A 22,239-nucleotide genomic window follows, 5' to 3' on the forward strand; every position below is an offset into this window, starting at 1 on the left:
AATGATATTCACATGTACAGGAGATGATATTACGACTTTCCTTGGTATTTTATGCAAATGACCACTGCATCATGATGCATATGTGATTGGATTAATCTTTCATCTTTAAATAATATTGTATGATTGATACATCGATTCAAACTATGGATTTAATTGGAAAACGTTCAAATTCCAAAATTACAGCTTCGTTTGTCTAATGTATGGCAATATCAAAAGTTTCCTACACTGATTTCTTTGAATTGTCTTCAGTGTCATAACACGGGAATCCTATATTTCTTAACGAAATATTAGCAAAATAATTACATCTAACAGTCTTAAAATGAACATTGACATCAACGGTAACTAATATTCCACGTCGCAACTAGTGATGCGCTAAAATCTTCATTGACTATTATCAAATCTTGCACATTGAAGCAGACCCAGATATTGGTTACCAACAACAAGCGTTGAAAAGTTGACAGGAACAAATGCGAATTAAATAAAAGGCATTAAAACCTATTATCAGAAATACCAGAACTTTCTTGTTGCATGTAACATACTTGATTTGTTGGTCTTGTTCCTCCGTTGTTGGTGGATTGAAAAAAATAAATAAACTGCCTCGCACAGTACAACCTTTCTGATCAACCAAAGCGAATCCGAGAAGAAACTGAGAAAAGTTATCACATCGAGCATATCAATGATGAAACAGTCATGAGATTGTCGTGCAGAGAAGATATTTACAATTCTGAAGAACCTATAGCTATCAATTCACAATTTTATGGATTATTTTTAAAACGCTTACAAGGTTTTACTTTGGGACCTCACTAAATATCCACAAGGCTTTTGAGGTTTTTACCGTTCATGATTTAATAAAGACCGTTTTCCGTCATACGGAACAATGTTGCTGTATAAAAATTATTCGGTACATCAGAATATAACACATACTGCAGCCTCATAAATATAAGAAGCCCGGCTAGCTCAGTCGGTAGAGCATGAGACTCTTAATCTCAGGGTCGTGGGTTCGAGCCCCACGTTGGGCGCTCTGTTCTTTTGTTACTGTTGTGGCCGAAAAATCAATTGTCTTTTGTTGCGGTCATAAAGGTCGAAGTACCACCAGTATGTGATGGGGTCGATAGCTGCTGTACAGTGTGTGAAGAACTTTGCACCTATACGGTGACGGCTTCATGCGCAAAATGTGAGCTTCAAGCAAAGCCTTCCCAGCGTGTGATTGAGTGTACAAAACCAGTGTCCCCGTATTGGAGTACAACGTTTTATGGTGAGAAATCAAATCCAAAAAACATTGCTCTTCGAAAACATTTCGCAAAATCTGATCAAAGCAAAACGAGAAATACTCACCTTCAACCAATGCGTGAGGATCAATGCCTGACAACCAGAGACTTTGAACTCAAATGTCCATGAGTAAATTTATCTGCAGTGGTGTGAAGCAATGTTTGATAATTATTTCTTTTTGTTAAATATTCGTGTCGGAACAATCACAAGTCGTAGAGTTAGCATTACTGGCGTGACTTACCTCAGGTATTTACACACCCGTCCGTCAACCATCGGCTAATGGCCCTTTGACAAGTAATGTCTTGATGCACGTATTTCATATCTGCCGAACTAACGCGAGCACCTGTCTTATTGCAAAGCTAATCTACAGAAAGAAACTCAAATTAGATTTGCTTTAAATGCGACCTCGGTACTATACTTGTGCTACAATACTAGAAGAGAATCCCTTCTATCGACTTTGACCTTGATAACTTTTCACGCCGTATATCTTAATCACATGTACAAAAAGAACAATAGTCGCATCGGTTCCGTGTATTCGTTTTCCGTGCACGGTGGGCCGACGCTAAAAAAGGTCATCTCCCGTAAAGATTTATGTCCCTGAGGCGTCTTCTACGGAACAATTATAACTTGTTTTTACGTAATCCTTCAGTTTGACACTCTTGAAGATTTCGAAGATCGCAAGCAGAGGAAATGAAGATCAGAAACTGCTATTGGTACCCGGCTGGATATGGGAAAGTGGCGTATTGAACGTCGCCCAGACCGAGGAAGTGGTCCAAAATTTGTACTAGGCCCTTGAGCGATGGATGTTATTATGAACTGCCCTACGGTAACTGCGAATGCCATGTTTCATCTGCCGACGACCGTACAACGGGTCTCCAAGTAGCAGAATAGAAAACATCAAACATTAATTTATAAACTGCGACATTGATGAGTGATGGTACTTACCGACGTTAATGTTGCTCTAATCAATTTCAGAACAATGATGACAAATGCAATGGTATGTGCTTTTGTCAACGATGCGTGGTCTCTGTGTCCTAGTAGAGTGCTTCCTTTATCAGTGAATTCTATGAATTTTGAATGAAGAGGACAACCAGCTGTTTGCTTATTGTGGATGTTGCTGTCGGGAAGAGTAAGACGAACTGCGATGTTGTGTTTAAGATATGTTTCGATGGAAGATGTGGTTTACATTATTTTGAAACCACACTAGTCTTCTATTGCATCATGAGATATAAAAACCATCCGATAATCATCATGACTTGTCTAGTTGCATTGTATGTGCTTCATTTAAAAATTCTTTGCAGAAATAAGTGATGGTATCAACATTTACTAAGAATACTATATCGTCTCCAAAGATATTGGTTGAAATCAAATGTACTTTCCTTAATGTTAATCAGAAATAAATGTATGTATGTATGTATGTATGTATGTATGTATGTATGTATGTATGTATGTATGTATGTATGTATGTATGTATGTATGTATCTATCTATCTATCTATCTATCTATGTATCTATGTATCTATCTATCTATCTATCTATCTGTGTTAGATTATCTTTCCGTTTATCTATCCATCCATCCATTTATGTATCTATCTGCTATGCAAATTACTGAATTTCACGTGACATTACAGCAATGTTGATGAATGGGAAAAAATGCGAATTTCAACATCCATTTACAATAATTCTATAATCCGTGCATTACAAGAAATATAATTACCAGATTTATGATGCCATTTCAACGAATTTAACATAAAAAGCGATCTGAGTTTGAATAAACAAATGAGAAGAGAGTAGTTGTGTTCTTTCCAGGGATTTACACCTGAGCAAATGAAATCAAGGTAGTAGCGCATATATACATTCAAACAAGATATAACTGATTTTATGTATTTTATACCGGTCATTTTTTGGCATAAATTTGTGGACTTTTTATACAACCATCCTAATTATCTATGCCTGGTTTAGGAATTCAAGTTAAAAGCTTGTCCCGGGTAATCAAATATACCTGATACAGTTTGCGCAAATATTATTCAAAGTGATCATGCTCGTGTAAGCATCGAAGAAACCAGGATAAATTTGTTGAGTAAATTAAAGTGATGGTGCATAATTTATTATTGAATTCTTGGGCTGCATCAATACCCGATATAAAAAATTGCACACAGTTGTCGAAACATAAACGCTCTTTTATGTAAAAACCGGATTTTACGATTTCCTGTTATAACATCACTTCTGACTGGCCAAGTGGAAGGTATTAAGTGAGTATACTGGAAAGCGAAACTTCAGGTCCCATGAAAGCACGCAAATGTCTCTTGTGTTCTTTGTCATTCCTCGTTCATCTATAGCGTTGTTTCAATAAAAAAATTCCCCTTTCCGTACTTTTTCGAAAATGAAGACAGCCATATTGCGTTTTTGGGCGAAATTCCATTTCCCCTCTCCTTTTCTTTACTCCGTTTACTAACCCTTACCCTTGTTCAAAAGTATGAAGAAAAATCCCTAAATCGTTTAAGGTAGCATGCTCCTCGAAAGTGAAAGACTAGAGCTTTAAAATGAAACCTCGCAAGTCGCAGATCAGAAAAGAAATGCAAAAGTTTGAGAGCCCGAGTATCTGTCCCCGAGGTGCGTTCTATCTTAATAATTGGTCTTTAATAGACATAAACTTTGATAACCCTCCGGATAATCCGATATACATCGTGTTTGTACATAAACATTATTCCAAGCGGTTTATGTTTGCGTAAAAATTAAATGAACCAGGATAAATTTGTTAAGTAAATCAATGGTATGTTCATAATTTAGGATCAAATTGTTGGACTGCGTCAATTTACAATGCGGACACTTGCAATAGGGGTCACGCAAACAGCAAACAAAGCACAATATAGACTTAAATTTTAAATTCTTCATGTAAAAACCGGATGTTGCCTTTCTGTTATGTTTACAAATATTGGCTTACTCTACAGGCCTCATCTAGAGCACATCGAAATATATGTCGAGCGGAAGATGTTAATATTAATCTCTGTTTAACGTAATAAATATAGTTTGTCTTTCAAACAACCTGGTTTATTTGCGAACTGTAAAGCGAAACTTCAGACCCGATAAAAGTGAGCGCAGATGTCTCCTGAGGTCACTGGCAGTCCTCGTCTACCTAACACTCAGGCTCTCCATCGTTGGATGAACGGAAGGTACGTTTCAACACATCTTTTGTTCAGTTTCTTTCCCGGGTTCACGTAGCTGAGAAAAACTTGAAAAATCGACAACACTCGATCTGAACCATGTAAGGTCTTCAGCTTCGACGGTACACGTATCTATCAAGCAACGAGATCTGTCCTGCACACTGTGCTGTTAGCATCTGTCAAATAGATATTCACAATGTGGTCCAAATCCGTTTGCTTTCTCCCGGTAAGATTGCCGATGAATGAGATCAAAGTAGCGGTAGGCGGACAAAGGCAGAAACATGAAGCAACAAAGATTACCATCTATTCAAAGTTAGTTCATGTAATTCTTCTTCGTTAAGAATTGATATGAATACGGACAATTACACATTTCAGATCAGGAAAATGAAGTCAGCTTTATTAGCTCTTGCCGTATTTGTCACCGTGGCCGCTGCCGCAAACATTGGGCATATACAACAAGTAAGTACTTAGTGATATTGTTTGCGTGCTTGCCTCTTGCTTAGATGTTTTGTCCTTACTCTAGAAACTTCGGTATGAATTGTTACTTGAGTAGCAATATTTTGGAATGATCGAGAACGTTCTACGTCATATAAGTAAAACAGAACATTTCTTCGACTGTGAACGCAGTGGCGTTCTGCTTGCGCTGATCAAATTTAGACATGGTAATCGTTTAAAGCAGAAAAGTCCAGGGACTGTGCGACTTTGTGACGAGAGAGAGAGAGAGAGAGAGAGAGAGAGAGAGAGAGAGAGAGAGAGAGAGAGAGAGAGAGAGAGAGAGAGAGCATGCAGAGAGAACAGAGAGACAGAGAGAGGTAGACAAACAGACAGACACTGCAGACAGATAGACAGACAGGCAGATAGCCAGTTAGACAAACAGAAGAGGGAAAGATACTACGCGTCTTTGTTCGTCGTTGCCAGACCTAACGAAGAGATAGTATTTGTGCCCGCACAGTGCATAGCCATTCATAAACACAAGAGAAAGGATTCTAATTATGTCTGTTGTACATTACAAAGTTTCCGAATGTCAATAATTATGGTAGTGGTCATTATGGAAAAGATGACGAGGCTGGCGACGATAATTAATGAGTATTTATTCGAGTTTGTTGCGAATGGTCGTATTGTTTTACCCTGTACATTGTGCTTGCAGTACTCAAGAATGAAAGAAAAAGAAAAATAACTATACTACGTGACAACCCAGAGGTACATCGTACCTTAAAGTCATGACATTTTTTGCCCAACTTATCGATGCAATCACACTACGGTTGGATACTGACTCCATTCAATGGATTTTTCGTGCTCCAAACAACAACATTTGAAGCAGATGAAAATTCCTCCGAATTCCCTGCTGACAGAAATTTGCATATCTATTTGAAGCGTTTTATTTTCTAGTTTTATACCTGCTTCTCTTTCGTAACCAGTTGCCTAAAACGTATTCATTCCATGAACAGTGGTTTTTGTTTGCTTGCACCCTTGACCAATACAGGGAGAATGCCTAGATCTTTATACATCGCAAGGATAAGCTACATGTGCGATACACGTAAGTTACCGTCAAATCGAGCGATTTTTATTTAAAACTTTGCAGGTCATCCGACGATCTGGCGAGGAACCGGTTTCCATTCTACGGTCCCGGACCAGTGAGTATCAACATACGGGCTACAACAGCCAAATTCTTTAAAGGGGAAGTTCACCAATGTGTGCCAGTTTTGGGGTCGCTCACAGTCCCTCTATCGCTTATTCAGGAAAGACCATTTTCGCCTTTTAAAACTCGCGCAATTTAAAAAAAAAACCGGATAAATATAGTGGCGGAAGTTGCAGTCTATGACTTCATCATCTCAATGTATTTTGAATCATGGGAAAAAAGCGCCAACCTTGGCGCTTTCATCACGTGATATGGCAGGGACCATCTTCCGATGGATATGGCATAGTCATTCACCTTCACACAAGGCTGTCCGTATTTGCATAACTATTGTTTATGTTATGCAAATACGCTCAGCCTGGCGTGAACATGAATGAGTGGACAATACCGTAGGCGTAGAGCAGAATTTTAGAAGACAGATGACAGCGCTGAGACATGTATGCACGTCAATTTATTTAGTGTTACGATTTATCCTGGCTGTCAAGCGGTTGTATTTTTACGAATTTCTCGTGTCCTTAAACACTACGTAAGTCTGTCTGATACGATTTCGTTCAAGACTATATCCTGATGAAAAATGTAACAGCCTGAAAGGGGTTAATCAAGTTTTAAAAAACATCAACATGACAAAAAATTGATATATAAATGCTCAGTAGTATAATATCTAACTTTTTGACAGGTTATAACTGTGACAGTTTTGGTGGAACATGTAAGCGAAGTTGCGGCTCAAAAGAAACGAATGTAGGCTTTGGTCTGTGTTCTTGGTTCAGACGGTGCTGCGTGCAAGGTAAGATAGTGTGAGCATGGAGGTAGTAAACTACCTCCATGGTTTGAGTATGTCTATGTTGGGCGAGCAAATCAGCAAAAAACCTGACATTGTTGTTAGATATCGAACAAGAAATAATTATGGCTTGTCTTGTCTTGTCGTGCATGCGTGCGTGCATGTATGTATGTATGTATGTATGTATGTATGTATGTATGTATGTATGTATGTATGTATGTATGTATTTTACGAAAAGTCATACACAAAACTTTACAGTTTGTCAACACTGTTAAATTTGTTATAAAAATAAATCCGTTGTTATTGCTATTATTGTTTTACATTCACGCAATCCCAAAGAAGTCAGATCTTTGCTTCCTGGCTTTGTCCTGTTTATATTCTGCTTCTGTTCTGTCTGCAAAACCCTACAGGCCGTTTGGATTCAAGCGACTCCAGCAAATCAAGCGACTCCGGCAAATCAAGCGACTCCAGCAAATCAAGCGACTCAAGCGAATCCAGCGAATCTGAATCGGGATCCTTGAGCGGTGACCCCCACATTACCACATTCGACGATCAAAAGTTCTCGTTCCAAGGAGAGTGTTCGTACGTCATCGCTCGTGATTGCGGCGAGAAGGAGCCGATATTTAGCGTCATTGCCACCAACGGAGACGGTCTGTTTAAAGGCAAGCCGGTGACCCGCGTCCATAAGGTCACCCTGGAAGCGACGGGCTGGAGTATTCATTTACTGCAGGATAAGAATGTTAAGGTAAATGACGACATGAAAGAAACATTTAGCATTTAGATGTTAAAGCCCTGTCACACTTTGACAATTTAGCCAGCGTATGCCAACGCATGAAAAAATTGGCGACTACACAGGGCGTAGGTTGGCTATGCACTTGTTGACTCACATTCACACACGTTACTTGTAAGTTACTCATAAGTTGCGATGCGTCGAGATAATCGTCTACCGTACCAAAAACGTATTTTAAAGGTACTGTTCGTGATCCCTGTAATCGCCTTTGTTCTAGTCTGTAAGAGGATTATGGAGGTGTGATAGCCTTTTGTTTTCCATTTAAATTGTAATCTGGTGGGTAAATTTTCTGGTGAGACAATCTGGTGCCAACACAGGCCTTTAACCTATGAGTGCGTTATGTATACGCTATGTATACGCCCAAAGTTGAAAAATACATCGTTAGTTCAGCAAACCAGCGTTTCAGAGAAATGTTGATACGTCGGCATACGCTGCTAAATCGTCAAGGTGTGACAGGGCCATTGCGTTATGAAAACAAATGCTGTAGAGGGATGAAAAGGGAAATGTGGTAAGTCTCCCCATGGAGGTAGCTACCTCCATGGAGGTAGCTACCTCCATGTCTCCCACGCGATGACAGGGAGAATCAGGGCAAGATCTAGAAAGATAGAAGGCTGCAAAAATAACGATCAATGGAGCATTTGTTGCTGTCAGTGGAGAAAATCTGAACTGCTCTTCTCAATTACCGTAAAAAAAATTGAAAGTAAAATCATTGAGGGAGTAGGCAGTCCGAAAATGACACATTACAGTATCTACTCATGCTGTACTTAAATTTTAAACCGATATCTTATCAACCTAGAGAATAATACAGGTCAACACAACCCCACTGTATTAGCAGTCTGGAAATCGCTAGGTCCGGAATTGACGGTGATGCGAAAACTTCTCAGAGTGTTTTCGCAAGACCTATATTTTAGAATTATTTGCGTAAAATTAGAAATAATCACATTTATTAATACTCCTGTACCCCTTTCGGTGTACAGGTGAATGGACAGAGCCTTTCTCATCCAATCCATCACACTGTACCGCCGGCCATTACAATCGACGAGACGGACGATGCTATCACGGTTTCCTTGGAAGCTCAATTAACTGTGCGTTGGGACGGAGAGAAAAAGGTCAGTGTTGGCGTGGCGAGTGCCTGGAAAGGTAGAGTCTGCGGACTGCTCGGCACCGCAGACGGCGATTCAGGCGATGAAATGGTCATGCTGAACGGTAAAAAAGCCGCCAATGTCGATGAATTTGTGGAGAGTTGGAAGGTTCCCGGAAGGTATGTGTTTTGAATTTTCGGCTGTTTTGTTTGATGGTCAGGAGCAAATTGTTGCACAAATAAACTTGGTAGGGTAGAATTCTACGTCCCTAGGTTACGAAGGTATTATATAGCCTCCTAATCTTGACACCTTCGCTCAAGTCGGCGTCCAAGAATAATTTCGTCATATACCTGTCGCTGACTCTCGATAAAAGTTGTTAATACTATTGCTTTGTTCATAGGGTGTTGTGAACACTTAATATGCGAAAGTTGATAACAGTAAGAATACTATTACTAAGTTTTAATGTATTAACCCCTCTCTCTCTCTCTCTCTCTCTCTCTCTCTCTCTCTCTCTCTCTCTCTCTCTCTCTCTCTCTCTCCAGCTGTTGAACCACATTCCAATATGCTGGCGGTCACGTCTGCTGACAGTAAAATGATGATCGACGATATAAAGTGATATGTGTATATATAGTACCTAGACTGTAAAATATGGCAAATGCATAACAGTCAGCCCCCAATTCCGTTCACCTTACCTTCCTATCTTGCCCCCTCCAAGTTGCACTTTTATGGCATGTCTTGGTGCTGGAGTGTTTAAAACGGTGTAGTCGTCATTTGTGCATGTGATCCTTTTTGTTCACTAGCGATCATTTTACCCAGCGATCATTGGCGGTTTTCTGACCTAAGCCAGATTCCGCTACCCTGCATAGCTTTGATGAAATGTCGCAGAATACTGGCCACTCAATATAGGAAAGTTTGTGTCTGAGAAGAGAGACAAGATGTATGCTTTGTGTACTATTCTCCCATTCTGACCCAGCCAGTTACGTTCACCCGAAATGAAGCCATTTGCAGAAGTTGTCGCACCAATCCAGTGGAGTGGTTTCATCCGCATTGTGAGCGTATAATACAACAACTTTTCAACGCACTTTATTCAAGATCAAGTTTTGTAAATGAATTGTTACTAATAATGCCGCAGTTTGCAGCTGGTTTCATGTGACTCACCTCGCGCATGCTCAAATGACGACCTTTACCCTTTAATATTTAAAAAAGTAATAAATTAGGCTACATGAAGCTCAATAAATGTGGTAGCAAGCATCTACTATCATATAAATGCATCCCTTCATGTATTATTATTATTATGGTATAATTGCTTTTTTCCGTGTGCGTTTTTTCTTTGCGTACGCAAGTAGCAACGACAATGTGGATTTGTGTGGTTATAGCATTTAATTTTAAAGAGACATGACAACTCAAAGAGAAAAAAAATGCATGGAACTTTTAAAAGACACCTCAAATAACTGTGTGACTTCTGAACTGTTGTACCGCGTAGAGTAAGGCATGGGCAAGGAGAGCATCTGATGCAATCGTTCTCGGTTATCTGACGCCCTTGGATAGGGTTTGAATTTCGCTGTGCGGCTAACTGGCAGTGGCTCACTGAAAGAGCTGTGTCACCGACAGCGATGTAGCTATTCGTCGACAGAACTCGTCTCTAAACTAAACTTTTGCAAAAACAAAGAAACTGTGCTCCACTTTGATAAAATAAAACAAGTTTTAACATCTGCAATTTTAACAGAGGTGAATTGATTTGAAGGGAAAATATTACTTTTTTGAATCACCGTCATATTCCTCGGTCCAGTGTAAATGTTTGCTGTTGGAGCATGAGTAGCATGAATCGATGGTGACCTATACATTATAGGTCACGCTTGACTACAACGCACTAAAGTTGTACTGCCACTTCGTGCTGAAAGTCTACGAAATCTTGAGGATTCTAATCTACGCAGATGTAACTGTTGAAAATGTGTATGCCGGTAACTCTGTGATACCTAAATTTGAATGTGGAGAAATTGTTAACGTTGACAGGGGATCTCTCCCGCGAAAACGGTGACGTTACAAGTCTTTGTTAAAATACGCTACTAACAACCTTTCTAAGGTAATGGTGTATACTAATAAGTGAGCGAGAGAGAGGTCAGCATTCTGTCATCGATCGGAAAGTTGGTGTCTTCTTCCTAGACGTCTTCAGTTCTTAGAGTGACGTTTCTTGTTCCCTTGACAACTGTTAAAATGATCAGAAGAGACTTTTATCGTCATTTATATACAAGAAGCAGTGCAGTCTTCTACAGAATAGGGGAAACTTACTACAATGACTTTCTATCGTTAAAGCCCCATTACCTGCAAGTTTTGAAGCATTTTTAGTCTTTTCGTTGTGCCTGAATGAAGCAGTTACTTGTTCTCCCGCCCAAATCATGACGTAATGCCTGCCATTCAGCTTGTCAACACAGTTTGTATCTGTGTCATGTCCAAAGTTACAGACGACAACTGAATAGCAGTCTGGACTAGAATTTATTTGTCAACATTGAGACTTCATATTGTACACAATCAGTGATCTTGGCAATGCTAGTACTTTTTACCTTTACATACCTTCGGGAGAAGATAAACAAAATGTACTTGTTTTAGACCAAAAAGAATGAATTCTATCAAAACTTACAGCAACTGTCCCGTTCATGGTATAAATAAAACGTATCTAACTTTAATCAGTGTTCACAAGACAGACTTTCTTCCCAAGTGCCACTTTCGATCGACGACGATGTTATTTCACGGTTTCGAATAAGAAGTAATCTTAGGTAGTGAGCGCCTCATAATTGAAAGACTTACACTTTTCCTCACACTTTCCTCAGCAGAATATTGCAATAGAGCAAGAATAAGAATCGGGGGTCATCGTAAAAATTTTCGTACTTGCGGCACAAATTATCACGCACCGATATTTAAAATTCAAAATGGCCGCCATCCCTGCGTTAACTCGATGGGAAAAATTAAAGTTTTGATCTTCATAAAACTAAGACGATTAAAAGTTCACTTACGCCGAGAGCTTCATGAGCGCCCACAAGCGGCTGACCAGAAAGGAATTGTTGACCCTTTGAGTGCCGTCATTTTTCCCACCAAAATTTTAGTAGATCATTTTACCAGTGCTTGGAGATTTTTCTGTAAATTTTTGGATAATTTTGGACCAAATAGACATCATATTTTATTTGCAACAGTTTTTTATCAAAATTTTGGCAAAAATCCGAAAAAAAATTTGCTGGAGTATATTTTTATACAGGGTGACAAAAATTGACTTTGGCGCTCAAAGAGTTAAAAATTTTCTTGAGAGGCCAAATATCTGTCCCCGAAGCTCATTCTACGTTAAAACAGGCGGTCGCTCACCTGCCTTCGAGGATCCAGCTGTCAATGAACTCTTCTTTGGTCATCTGCTTGCCGTTTTGCTTCGTGAAATCGTCGTCACGGACGTCATTGGCGTTGCCGAACAGTCCGCACACCTTGCCGTGCAGGTCCGAACTGGTGATGTCCACATACACGGCGTTCTTGCCGTTCCAAAACACGTTAAGGCCGAAGGCCGAGACAACCTCCACAATTTTATGATATCCGTCACTGGACACCTCCTCTATGGATATGTCTTTGCCAACATTGACGGGCAGCGCAACAGGTGTACCGTCCACCTGTTAAACGAAAGGAAAGTGTCGGCAATTATCTAGTATGTGTTCTCACGAAATTTCATGGAACTATTTTCGTGTTGCGCATTTATTTTTCACTGAGTCAGTTACAGTCAAAGTAAGAAGCACACTGAACGAAAAAATCTTGCACTTTTTGTGAATTTATTCAAAGATACCATCCAGTAATCTTTCACGTGCTTGGACTGATCAATTGAGCAACAGTGGACTGAAGAAATCTGGTCTAACTCAACATTAATAAGGATATTATTCTCTACCCAAACGTCGATGAACCCGTGAAGTTTTATCAGTATATCTTGTCTTTGGTTTGATTTTCGATTTTTTTCGGAAAAAGTAAATGTTCACAACCCGGAATAATATCGAATATTTTTCCAAATTTAGAAAAAAGTTATTAATGAATTCAGCTTTGATTGATATACTTTAATAGTCCAAGAAAAGGGGGATTTTGTTTCTCATTTTAGCGCTAGCACATGTTCTTGGCATTAATGTTGGCAGTAATACCTTGTAAGCTCAAAACAAAACTAAAAAGGGGAGATAAAAACGGCATATCCACATCATTTTCGTAAAAGACCTAAGATGAGAAAGAAACCTATCTTCGGTATTTCTGTAAGGAGAAACTTTACAATCATAACAAGAATTATCATATACCTATGCCCTGTATCGTGTCTGTACTGAGTTCAGTGATATGATTTATCATGTTGATTTGCATGTCAATGAAGTGATACGCCTTGTTGATTTGCATATGAAAGGAATGATCAGCGCGTCTTTCTTTCGTTCAATTGAATATTTGCATATGAAAAAGTGATACGACCTGTTGATTTACATAACAAAGCCTGATACGGCCTGTTGATTTGCATACCGGACTACTTACATGGTGGTGCCCTAATCAAAACGAACCATGGTGCCCGTCTATGATTTTGACTTTGACTACGATTTCGTGTCCGATCTCCAAAAGTGGCAGGGTTTTGAAGCATAGGGAAATGCGGGGTAACTAAGTAAAACACATGTGTCGATATCGGATTAACCTGCTACTAAAGAGCAGAGCATCACACCGTACGGGCACTGACAGATCGATGACCGATCAGCTGTTCCGTCCGTGCTACTAAGCATAGACGTGCAGACGACAAGCAAAAAGTGCTATCGGACATGTCGGAGGACCGGCAAATTCAAAAGCACAACTTTCAAAAATTTCATGTATTCATGGTAAATGCGTTATGAAAAATAATACCAAACACAACACGTGCATGTACCGTACCGATTTGGAAGTAAAATGAACTTCATTTACACAATTTTCATCATCTGAAATATTTTGTGATTTTCATGAGACACCGGTATAAGACGGTCACTATAACAACAACCTTGCCATTCCACCATGTCTGTCAGCGAAAACCTGCAGGAGCTTTTCAGTCTGTCAGATTTGTTTGCTGCGGAAGAAGTTTTTGACAATTTACCACCCCAACCCGAACAACAACATCAACGGTATGTAGAGTTTACTGAGAGTGACCGGGAGGAGTTCGTCAGTCTACAAAAAAAGAAAAATACCGTGCGAAACACCAACACGGCTACCAAACAGTCTCAGCTATGGTTGAATGCTATGAGGCCAAACGAAACCCGCCGAATATGTGACATCCCTCCTGCTGAGCTTGACGACTATCTGGCAGCGTTTTTTTTAGGAACTCGCCAGAAGGACGGCAGCGACTATGAGCCTGATACACTTACCAACTATCAAAGAGGTATCGATCGGTTTTTACAAGACAGCGGCTACGGGTTTTCCATCATACGCGATAAGTTGTTCGAGAAGTCGCGAAAATGCCTCGCAGCCAAAAGAGTAGAACTTAAAAAGCACGGAATGGGAAACAAATCAAACGCAACCGACAGACTGACTGAGGAAGAAGAAAAAATTCTCGTTGACAAGGAAATTATCGGCCGATCAACCCTGAAGCTCTCTTCAATGCAGTGTGGACTAACAACACCAAAATGCTCGGTTTCCGCGGCGGGCAAGAAAATCGTCAGCTGAAATGGGTGATATAATGCTGAAGAAAACCGCCGGCGGCCTAGAATATCTCGAATTCAACGAGCGGGAAACAAAAACGCGATGGGGCAAGCAAGAAGTTCAACACGGCCGTTTAACGCCAAGATATTTGCGACACCCCAACGCCATGAACAGCTGCCCGGTCGAGACTTATCGTCAATTCGCTAGCCGTCGTCCCCAAGAAATGAACACTCCGGACAGTCCGTTTTATCTCAGTATCAATTACACCCCCACGACTCATATTTGGTACAAGAAAAATCCAATGGGTCAAAACAAGTTGGCTAATGTTGTCAAAACGATGTGTAATAAAGCGGGAATCTCCGGGAAGAAAACTAATCACAGCATGCGGAAAACGGCCATAACAAATTTGCTCCACGCCGGGATTCCCCCAACTCAAGTGCAGCAGTTGTCTGGACACCGTAACGTTCAGAGCATAAACAACTACGCCGTAGCGTCGCTCGAGCAACAAAATGAGATGTCCAACATACTATCCAACAGTAACAAGGAAGAAACAGCAATGGTTCCATCATCGGGAAATGTGACGGAAGCAAGACAAGCAAATCCACCATTTCAGTTTCACAAGACCATCAACGAAAGCACGTACCAAACCCAGGCAGCAGCCACAGCGGGTATATTCAGCGGGGCGGTTATTTACGGCGGTTCATTCACCATTAATGTTGCCACGTCCACGTTCAAGTCTCCACCACGCAAACGTCGTAGGGCCGTGATATACGATTCTTCGAGTTCTGACAACTCCCAGGACTGTTGATCTTCCGAAACCAGATTTTTCCAATTTCGTTCGTGCACGTATTCATGAGATTTCACACGCTGGACTCAAACATGTGACTGTTGTGTTTCATTGAAGTTGAATTTGAAATTGCCGTGTTTGTTTTTTTCTCGCCAATTTAATGACTCTTCCAGATCAAATATCAGTTTAAAAACATTTTATTCGTGATTTTGTTAAAATTGTCCATCCGATTTTAATTGAAATTTTAACAAAAGTTTTCGATTGCATGCGTATGTGGAGGATATATCATTGTCAACAATGTCGCTCCCGCTCGTGCGGTTGTGGGCCGCATCACACTCGTCTTCGACTCGTGTGATGCGGCCCACAACCGCACTCTCAGCAATACGACCCCACCAAGAGGTGATATCGAGAGATAACCTCATATTGTCAGTCGTTATAATCTATCAAAGGCCTCGTTGTGGATTAATGTACCTCGGCTTTATTGCTCTCCAGGAGGTGTATAACTGTGTCACCGACAGAGATAATGACGCTGTCGACGTTGATGGCAGCCTTTGTGATGTAGAGCCTCTCTCTCGTGGTAGCAACAACTTGAAATTGTGGGGGAGTGTTCACGCAGTCTTCGGTCAGGATGTACGAGCACAGCTGGTCCGTGAGGAGACGTTTACCGTCAAATGTCCGTTCGTGCGGACCAACGCGTATGTAGCCTCGCTCTGTAAGGGATAAACATTGTTGCCGATTCAACAAGAGGAAATGACTGCACAACTTCAGTTATGAGGATCGCAATGTTGAGTTTTAAGCTCTAAAAGGCAAGAGAGCTCGAGTTATGGAGATAAATCCTTTTACAAATGTCAACTGCTCCATATTCCGACGACCGTGTGCAAACAAAATGCACAGAAAGAACACATTCCAAAGATGTGCTAGCAATTCATGACAGATGGAGCGATACTTGCCGTTATTTAGTTTAACATTATTTCAGCTTTGGTAATTTCTTTCGGCGATGTAGGTTTTGGCAAAACACTTGTCCTCGTGTTTCAATCGACGGCAGTCGTGGGCGCTGAATTAATATTATTTGGCTATGGGCCACAGAGATGTGAAGGGATACAAATGTGTTGTCTACATGTCTGTCATTCCCTGATATAAATCGGTCTCCTTTATTTATCTCTTCTCCAACTACGCTCGTATGGGGGCGTTTTAGCGAATCGAGGACTGACTCGAACTGAGACGACTCCTATTCGTGTTCCAAGGTGTTACCGATGGACAAATACTGAAAATAAAAATAAATGTGCACTCTACTTGTACAGCATACTTGTCCCTCTTCTGAGCATGTGCACCTACAAGGCGCTGGTTCGTTGCCTTCTTCTTCTCTGCATGAGTCACGGCAGAATCCACCACAGTTGTATACACATTTAAGTGTACTTGGGTCATCTTGAACAGAAAATGTGAGTTAATTTTGCATGACGTGATGTAACCCAGTGATGTTCACAATGACTTTCTCTTGTGTCTAGGGATATTTTAAATATCTCATGTACACAGCGGGAAAGCATAAGCCTCTCTCTCTCTCTCTCTCTCTCTCTCTCTCTCTCTCTCTCTCTCTCTCAAAAGGCGCGGTTTTCTCGCTGCCTCGTTTTCGTAAAAGTCGCCTCTGTCCGAACGTCACTTAGTAAAGTGAAATGGTCCACACACACCAGGCAGAATGGCTTGTGCTCATAATAGTTAGAGCAATACTATATGGCAATGTTTGATTGGTCATTTTTGACTAAAAACTGACTTACGTATACAGCACTTCTCTCCACCAGAGCAGGTACAGTCACTTTGCGAGACCTTTTCATCGTTTTTGCACTCGTCCCGACAAACACCATCGCATGAACTCTCACACTGAAGTGAAACTGGATTTTCTATCAAGAGACAGAATTAAGCATTTCAACGTCTATTTGTTTCACTTATTTACTTAACCAACTCTCACCCTGCAAGTATTTAGGCCTATCACTTTTTTCGCTCGCTCTGACTGTGCTTTTGCTTGAAATTAGGGGCTAATGTGCAGCATTGGGTAGCTGAATCTTACCGATATAATTAAAACGATACAAATAGACTCCCTAAGTCGCTGTGAATAGTGACAATGGACCAATCAGAGGAACAGCTTATTACATCAGCAGGAAATTAGGGAGGAAGATGCAAAGTAATTAGTGACGTCATTGCAATCTTTATACAGAAGGATAGAATCTTGTCAAGTGCCACAAAATTCAGCCAAACGGTGACTCTCACAGTATTGGGCAAACTGTCTCCGTTTCCGTGTTTCGAAAGGGAGGTTTTCCGCTCAGTTGATTGATTTCTTTATTATTCATTGCCTGGTAACATCCACCCACAAGCGAGGAACCACGATAAGTGAGATCTTTGTAAATATAAGTTTCTGTTTCAACTCTCGCGAGATTTTAACAGGTTGTCGTGAAAATCATTTGTCGTTGTCTCGAATCGAGTGAACAATGAACTCACTCCAATCGATTAGGATGCCCTTCGAGTACCCATGCAAATTTTACCCTAATAGGGCTTCCCTAATAAAAAGTGGACTTACCGACACAACACTTGTCGACGCTACTGTAACACTTACAGTCGGTCAAGCATTCTGTTTCTCCGTCGTGACAACTCTCACGACAAACGCCCCCACGACTCTCACACTTGACTTCGGCTGGGTCATCTTCGACAAAAAAAAACACCATTGTCGGAAAGAACAAACTCATCAAAAAGGTAAAAATATCTTTCATCTAATGAATGAATCGTGAATTGTTTTCTCTTCATTGTTAAATTGGTACTTGTTTGAAAGACGTTATGCCCGCGCTTACCGATGCAACAGACACTCAGGAGACTGGTTCGACAAGTGCAGCAGTCAGGAGCCCTGATCTGTCCATCATCACAGCCCTGGTGACGACACACGCCGTGACACTGCAGACGACAGTCATATTCGTTCAGCGGTGTCTCTGGAAAATTCCAAGAAAAAAACGAACTTAAGTCAGTGTTTCTCACTCTGTATGAAACAGTCGATTAATTTAAAATCCCTCAGATTTTTACTTTTGTGAAATATAGACACATCCACAGGCACTCTGATTGAGCTTATTATTCTGTGTTTTGCTTGTACTAAAACTTAATTTCGAACTAGAATGATGTCTTTGCCTCGGGGGCGCTTTATACGGAACTTCACTGGATCTGGCCGTAGTGGAGGAAGCGAAAATTACAAGAGACGGTCGACTCATGGTGGACACTGCGCTATAGCTGGATGGACTAAATCTGTAAGTACTATGGAGAAGTGATTCGCACATTGATATTCATACACATTCAGGGATATCCATGTCTATTGTAGAAATTCATGAAGGTCTACTTTCCAATATCTTATCGTGAGGAGAGTCTGATATCATGTAAAAGTCCGATTCGTCCAGAAATAACAATATCAACGTCCAACTACACATCTTCCGGCATGCGCTGACACTATTGTGCACGTCGCAACACTATCAAGCATTTCGAACTCAAGCTTACTACCGCTCTTTCATGATCTTAAAACAAAGATCCCGCTTTACAGTCTAGCAAAACAGGAAATTGAGGAAAAAACATACACTATTTACGAATAAACAGTTACATTTTCTTGTTTAATAGCTATGTTCTTACCAACACATTTGCCTTTGTCGTTCATGTGATATCCGTCAGTGCACTGGCAAGCATAATCACCATCTTGGCCGACGCATTTCCCGCGCGCGGGACAACCTTGCAACTGCTCACATTTTACGTCGTCCATGGCTCTGCACGTGCACCGACGTTTACAGTCAGACGTGACCCAAGTGTCACCTCTCTGTTAAAAGATGTGATTAACAACTTTACCAAACGTTCAGTTTGAAATGACGGCGAACATCAACATAAATGATATGTCTCCCTGGATTGTCGAAACATGGGTCAAGCATAGATCGTAATTAAAGTTAGGGTATAAGCTTATAGGTCAGTCATTATGATGTGCATATACATGTATTATATTTTCACTACCATAGATATATTGATCATAAATATGTCTCTTTTGTGTACTGTAAACACCTAACTCTTCCTCTGGGATATACTGAACGTGTAGCGCCACAAATTGCCATGAATTTATATTCTGAAACAAAGGGATTTTCGGATCCCTAGCGGGTTTTTTTCAGGTATAAAATCTAAACTTCCAAGTTTGAAAATATTCCAGTTCCGTGAATGATTAAATGAATGAATGAATAAATAAATGAATGAATAAATGGATGGATGGATGGATGAACAGTGAGACAATATATGTTTACGATACCACCTTGTGTAAATTTCCATCAGTGTCGACACACCCGCAATCTGATTTTGGTACGCAATCATCGCCGATGAGAACATAGCCTTTGTCGCATTCACATCCCTCCACACAGCGTTCATACGAACACTCGTCAGCTGACACGCACGTGGCCGGACACGGTGTCATACAAGGGTTATAGGTGCTGTAACGGGGACAGTTGTGAGCTGTGGCAGGTACAAATGAGAGGAGGCAAAAAGAGAGAGGTAGCAGTGATGAGTCCAAAAGTTAGGCTAACAACTGGAAGAAAAACGGGACAGACCGCAATTTATCACGTTTCATTCGGGATGGACAAGCTCTTCTTGGCAGTGGGCGGTCAGAATCACGAAACACTGTCACTTGACAATTGACAACTGATGTATTTTATGGGACAGGCAAAGTACACGTTTCAGTTTCAAGTAACGCGAACGGGGGCTGGGGGGAACAAAGCCACATAACTGTTTCAAGGTATTTTCTGACCCAACTGTTGTAAAAGTTGTATAATGGTAGTTCCTTACGAGTCACCTTATCGGAGTAGACACGATGTGTGCCATATTTCGCTACTTTACATATCGACTAATTTAAGGATAAGGGGGTAAAGGTATGTTGGGAAGAACTAAATCTCTTGAAATACATTCGCCGATGTAAGCCTATGACCTTCGAATATAAAAAAATCAGGAAATCCGAACAATACTCACGGCAAAACGAAGGTGACCGAAAGGAGCCGATGTCGAAATCGTCTCTGCAGACGTCATAGTATGAGCTAAGAGCGTCACAGAGTGCCGCCGTCTTGTCCTCGTCGTCCATGGCGTGACACATGTCAAAGACACACGATGCCACGAAGAAGTCGGGCGACACGATCTCATGGTACGGAGCGAAATGGCCGTTGGGGTCGCTGATCCGACCGCATAGTTCCAGCGTGTTATATGTGTCTGGGTCGTCGTTCGGACAAATCGGTCCGTCTTCGGTGATGATACCATAGCCACTGTCACAACTGACATATTGAACAAATTTATTTACATTCATATGTGCCAAAATATATATGCATCGTGGAGCAAAATATTCAACTCATAAACCTCATAAATAGTTTTGGCCTTCGGATGTAGCACGCAAATTTTAAACATCCTATAATTACTGCCAACAGTGCTAATTTCAGCGAATTCAGGACACACTTTCAACTGGACAGGGTTTAGAGTAATCGTACTGTGCAAGCTAGTTCACATGGGATTTGTGGGAAATGACCAGCGTACACGTAGTATGTGAAAGACTAAAACGATCAGCACATGGGTTGAAAACGTTCCGCTGTTCACTATTAAACCTTTCAAGCTTCATGTCAGTAAAATACGATATCTTCTCTCTCTCTCTCTCTCTCTCTCTCTCTCTCTCTCTCTCTCTCTCTCTCTCTCTCTCTCTCTCTCTCTCTCTCTCTCTCTCCCACACATACAACGTTTCTGGAAAGAAAGTTACAAACCCTATCATACCCCTACCTTTCTTCAACCCTCCAACTATCGCCTAATTCCAAATCATCGTCGGCGAGCTGCCCGTCAGGTCGCAGGTAGTCGTTGGTCGGGTCTCCGTCGCACAGACCACACATCCCCCGTGCGTTTGGTCCATAGGAGGCGTCTAAACCAACTTTCACTTTGAAAACCCCATCAAATTGTACCCAGAATCCTAAATCGGTGAGCACCGTGACGTATCTACCGCTGATAGCGATGGAAACACCCGGATGTGGATTGTGCGGCAGAGTAACCTCGATATCGTCAACCTGTAATTGGACATAGTGAAGGTATTTTCGCAGGAATACAAAGCGGAGCATCCGCCATTAATGTTTGCGGGTGTCTCAAAATGCTTTCAGACTACAGGTGAAGTTACGAGAATATGGTAAAATATGAAAGCGGCGCTTTTATCGCTGGCCCTTGTCAGCACTTATAAAACCACGTTCTCGAAAGTTAGGCCGTTAAGTTTAACAGAATTCAAAAAATGCTATGGTAAAAAAACGATGGAGAAAACATAAAATTCCGTTGCCTACCATTACTACTTGTATGTGTTTTAGATCAAATTAATTGCGTGAAAGTTCTGTGAGTTAGGGACTTTGTGGGCCATAATTACAGCTCTAAAAATCAATACAGATGGACTGGTGCAGATACGAATAAAACGTAAGCCTAAAACTCTCCCATGAGAAATGAGTGAAAATCCTTCTTTCGCTATGATCATTCTTTTGCTTAGCTTGACATGGACATCACCTATAACGTTTATATGTAACAAATACCGGCATGAGTGTTTGTGTTCACACTTTGTTGCCAAACACCGAACAAGAGACGTAGGAAATCATTGCATCGAGTAGACAAATATCAATGAAGGAAATATTTCGTGCGAAGCAGTAATATTAATATTATTTTGTATAATTCATGACTATCACATGCAATTTCATAAATTATTTTCAAAGCTCGTATTGTTTTAATTGGAAATACTACTGAACGTTAAAAAGGATTTTTCATCTAGAATTACTGTGACATTTCTTAATTTAAGACACTGATCTATCTTCGATGTCATCTTGCTTGAAACAAAAGTCTTCTAGACAAAATAATAATGGTTGTATTCGGCTATCGACATGTCCAGCCCGGCTAGCTCAGTCGGTAGAGCATGAGACTCTTGATCTCAGGGACGTGCGTTCGAGCCCCACATTCTTTTGTTACAGGTGGACGAAAATCAGTTGTCTTTTATTTCGGTCATGAAGTTGGAGTGCACGAGCATATGATTG

General features: G+C 40.8%; 2 protein-coding genes and 1 non-coding gene across 3 annotated transcripts in view; 2 read left to right on the forward strand and 1 right to left on the reverse strand.

Annotated features, from left to right (window-relative positions):
• Positions 1-946: 946 nt before the first annotated feature.
• On the forward strand, positions 947-1,019 carry Trnak-cuu (transfer RNA lysine (anticodon CUU)). Its single transcript has one exon. It is a non-coding gene; the product is annotated as a tRNA-Lys (tRNA).
• Positions 1,020-4,314: 3,295 nt separating this feature from the next.
• LOC139151424 (BMP-binding endothelial regulator protein-like) lies at positions 4,315-9,989 on the forward strand. Its single transcript, XM_070724218.1, has 7 exons — positions 4,315-4,441; positions 4,808-4,891; positions 6,015-6,066; positions 6,745-6,852; positions 7,257-7,591; positions 8,614-8,897; positions 9,261-9,989. The coding sequence occupies exons 2-7, from the start codon at positions 4,817-4,819 to the stop codon at positions 9,265-9,267; spliced, it is 861 nt and encodes a 286-aa protein (XP_070580319.1). The 5' UTR covers positions 4,315-4,441; positions 4,808-4,816; the 3' UTR covers positions 9,268-9,989.
• A 90-nt stretch (positions 9,990-10,079) lies between these two features.
• Positions 10,080-22,239, reverse strand: part of LOC139151425 (alpha-tectorin-like) — a 33,096-nt gene continuing 20,936 nt past the window's right edge. The window contains exons 18-28 of the mRNA XM_070724219.1: positions 20,966-21,243; positions 20,177-20,472; positions 19,470-19,666; positions 18,812-18,992; positions 17,995-18,129; positions 17,727-17,849; positions 16,930-17,052; positions 16,451-16,582; positions 15,629-15,867; positions 12,073-12,365; positions 10,080-10,924 (exon numbers count right to left, since the gene is read on the reverse strand). Of these exons, the coding sequence (XP_070580320.1) occupies positions 10,888-10,924; positions 12,073-12,365; positions 15,629-15,867; positions 16,451-16,582; positions 16,930-17,052; positions 17,727-17,849; positions 17,995-18,129; positions 18,812-18,992; positions 19,470-19,666; positions 20,177-20,472; positions 20,966-21,243 (2,034 nt within the window). The 3' untranslated portion in view covers positions 10,080-10,887. The remainder of the gene's footprint in view (positions 10,925-12,072; positions 12,366-15,628; positions 15,868-16,450; positions 16,583-16,929; positions 17,053-17,726; positions 17,850-17,994; positions 18,130-18,811; positions 18,993-19,469; positions 19,667-20,176; positions 20,473-20,965; positions 21,244-22,239) is intronic.

Source organism: Ptychodera flava, chromosome 15 (genome assembly GCF_041260155.1).
Source record: "Ptychodera flava strain L36383 chromosome 15, AS_Pfla_20210202, whole genome shotgun sequence".
NCBI classification, from domain to species: domain Eukaryota; kingdom Metazoa; phylum Hemichordata; class Enteropneusta; family Ptychoderidae; genus Ptychodera; species Ptychodera flava.

Bases quoted from the DNA above. Each gene is read 5' to 3' on its own strand.
- LOC139151424 (XM_070724218.1), top strand. From the start codon at position 4,817: ATGAAGTCAGCTTTATTAGCTCTTGCCGTATTTGTCACCGTGGCCGCT. The intron at 4,892-6,014 runs GTAAGTACTTAG...AAAACTTTGCAG, and splicing joins ACATTGGGCATATACAACAA to GTCATCCGACGATCTGGCGA. The intron at 6,067-6,744 runs GTGAGTATCAAC...ACTTTTTGACAG, and splicing joins CATTCTACGGTCCCGGACCA to GTTATAACTGTGACAGTTTT.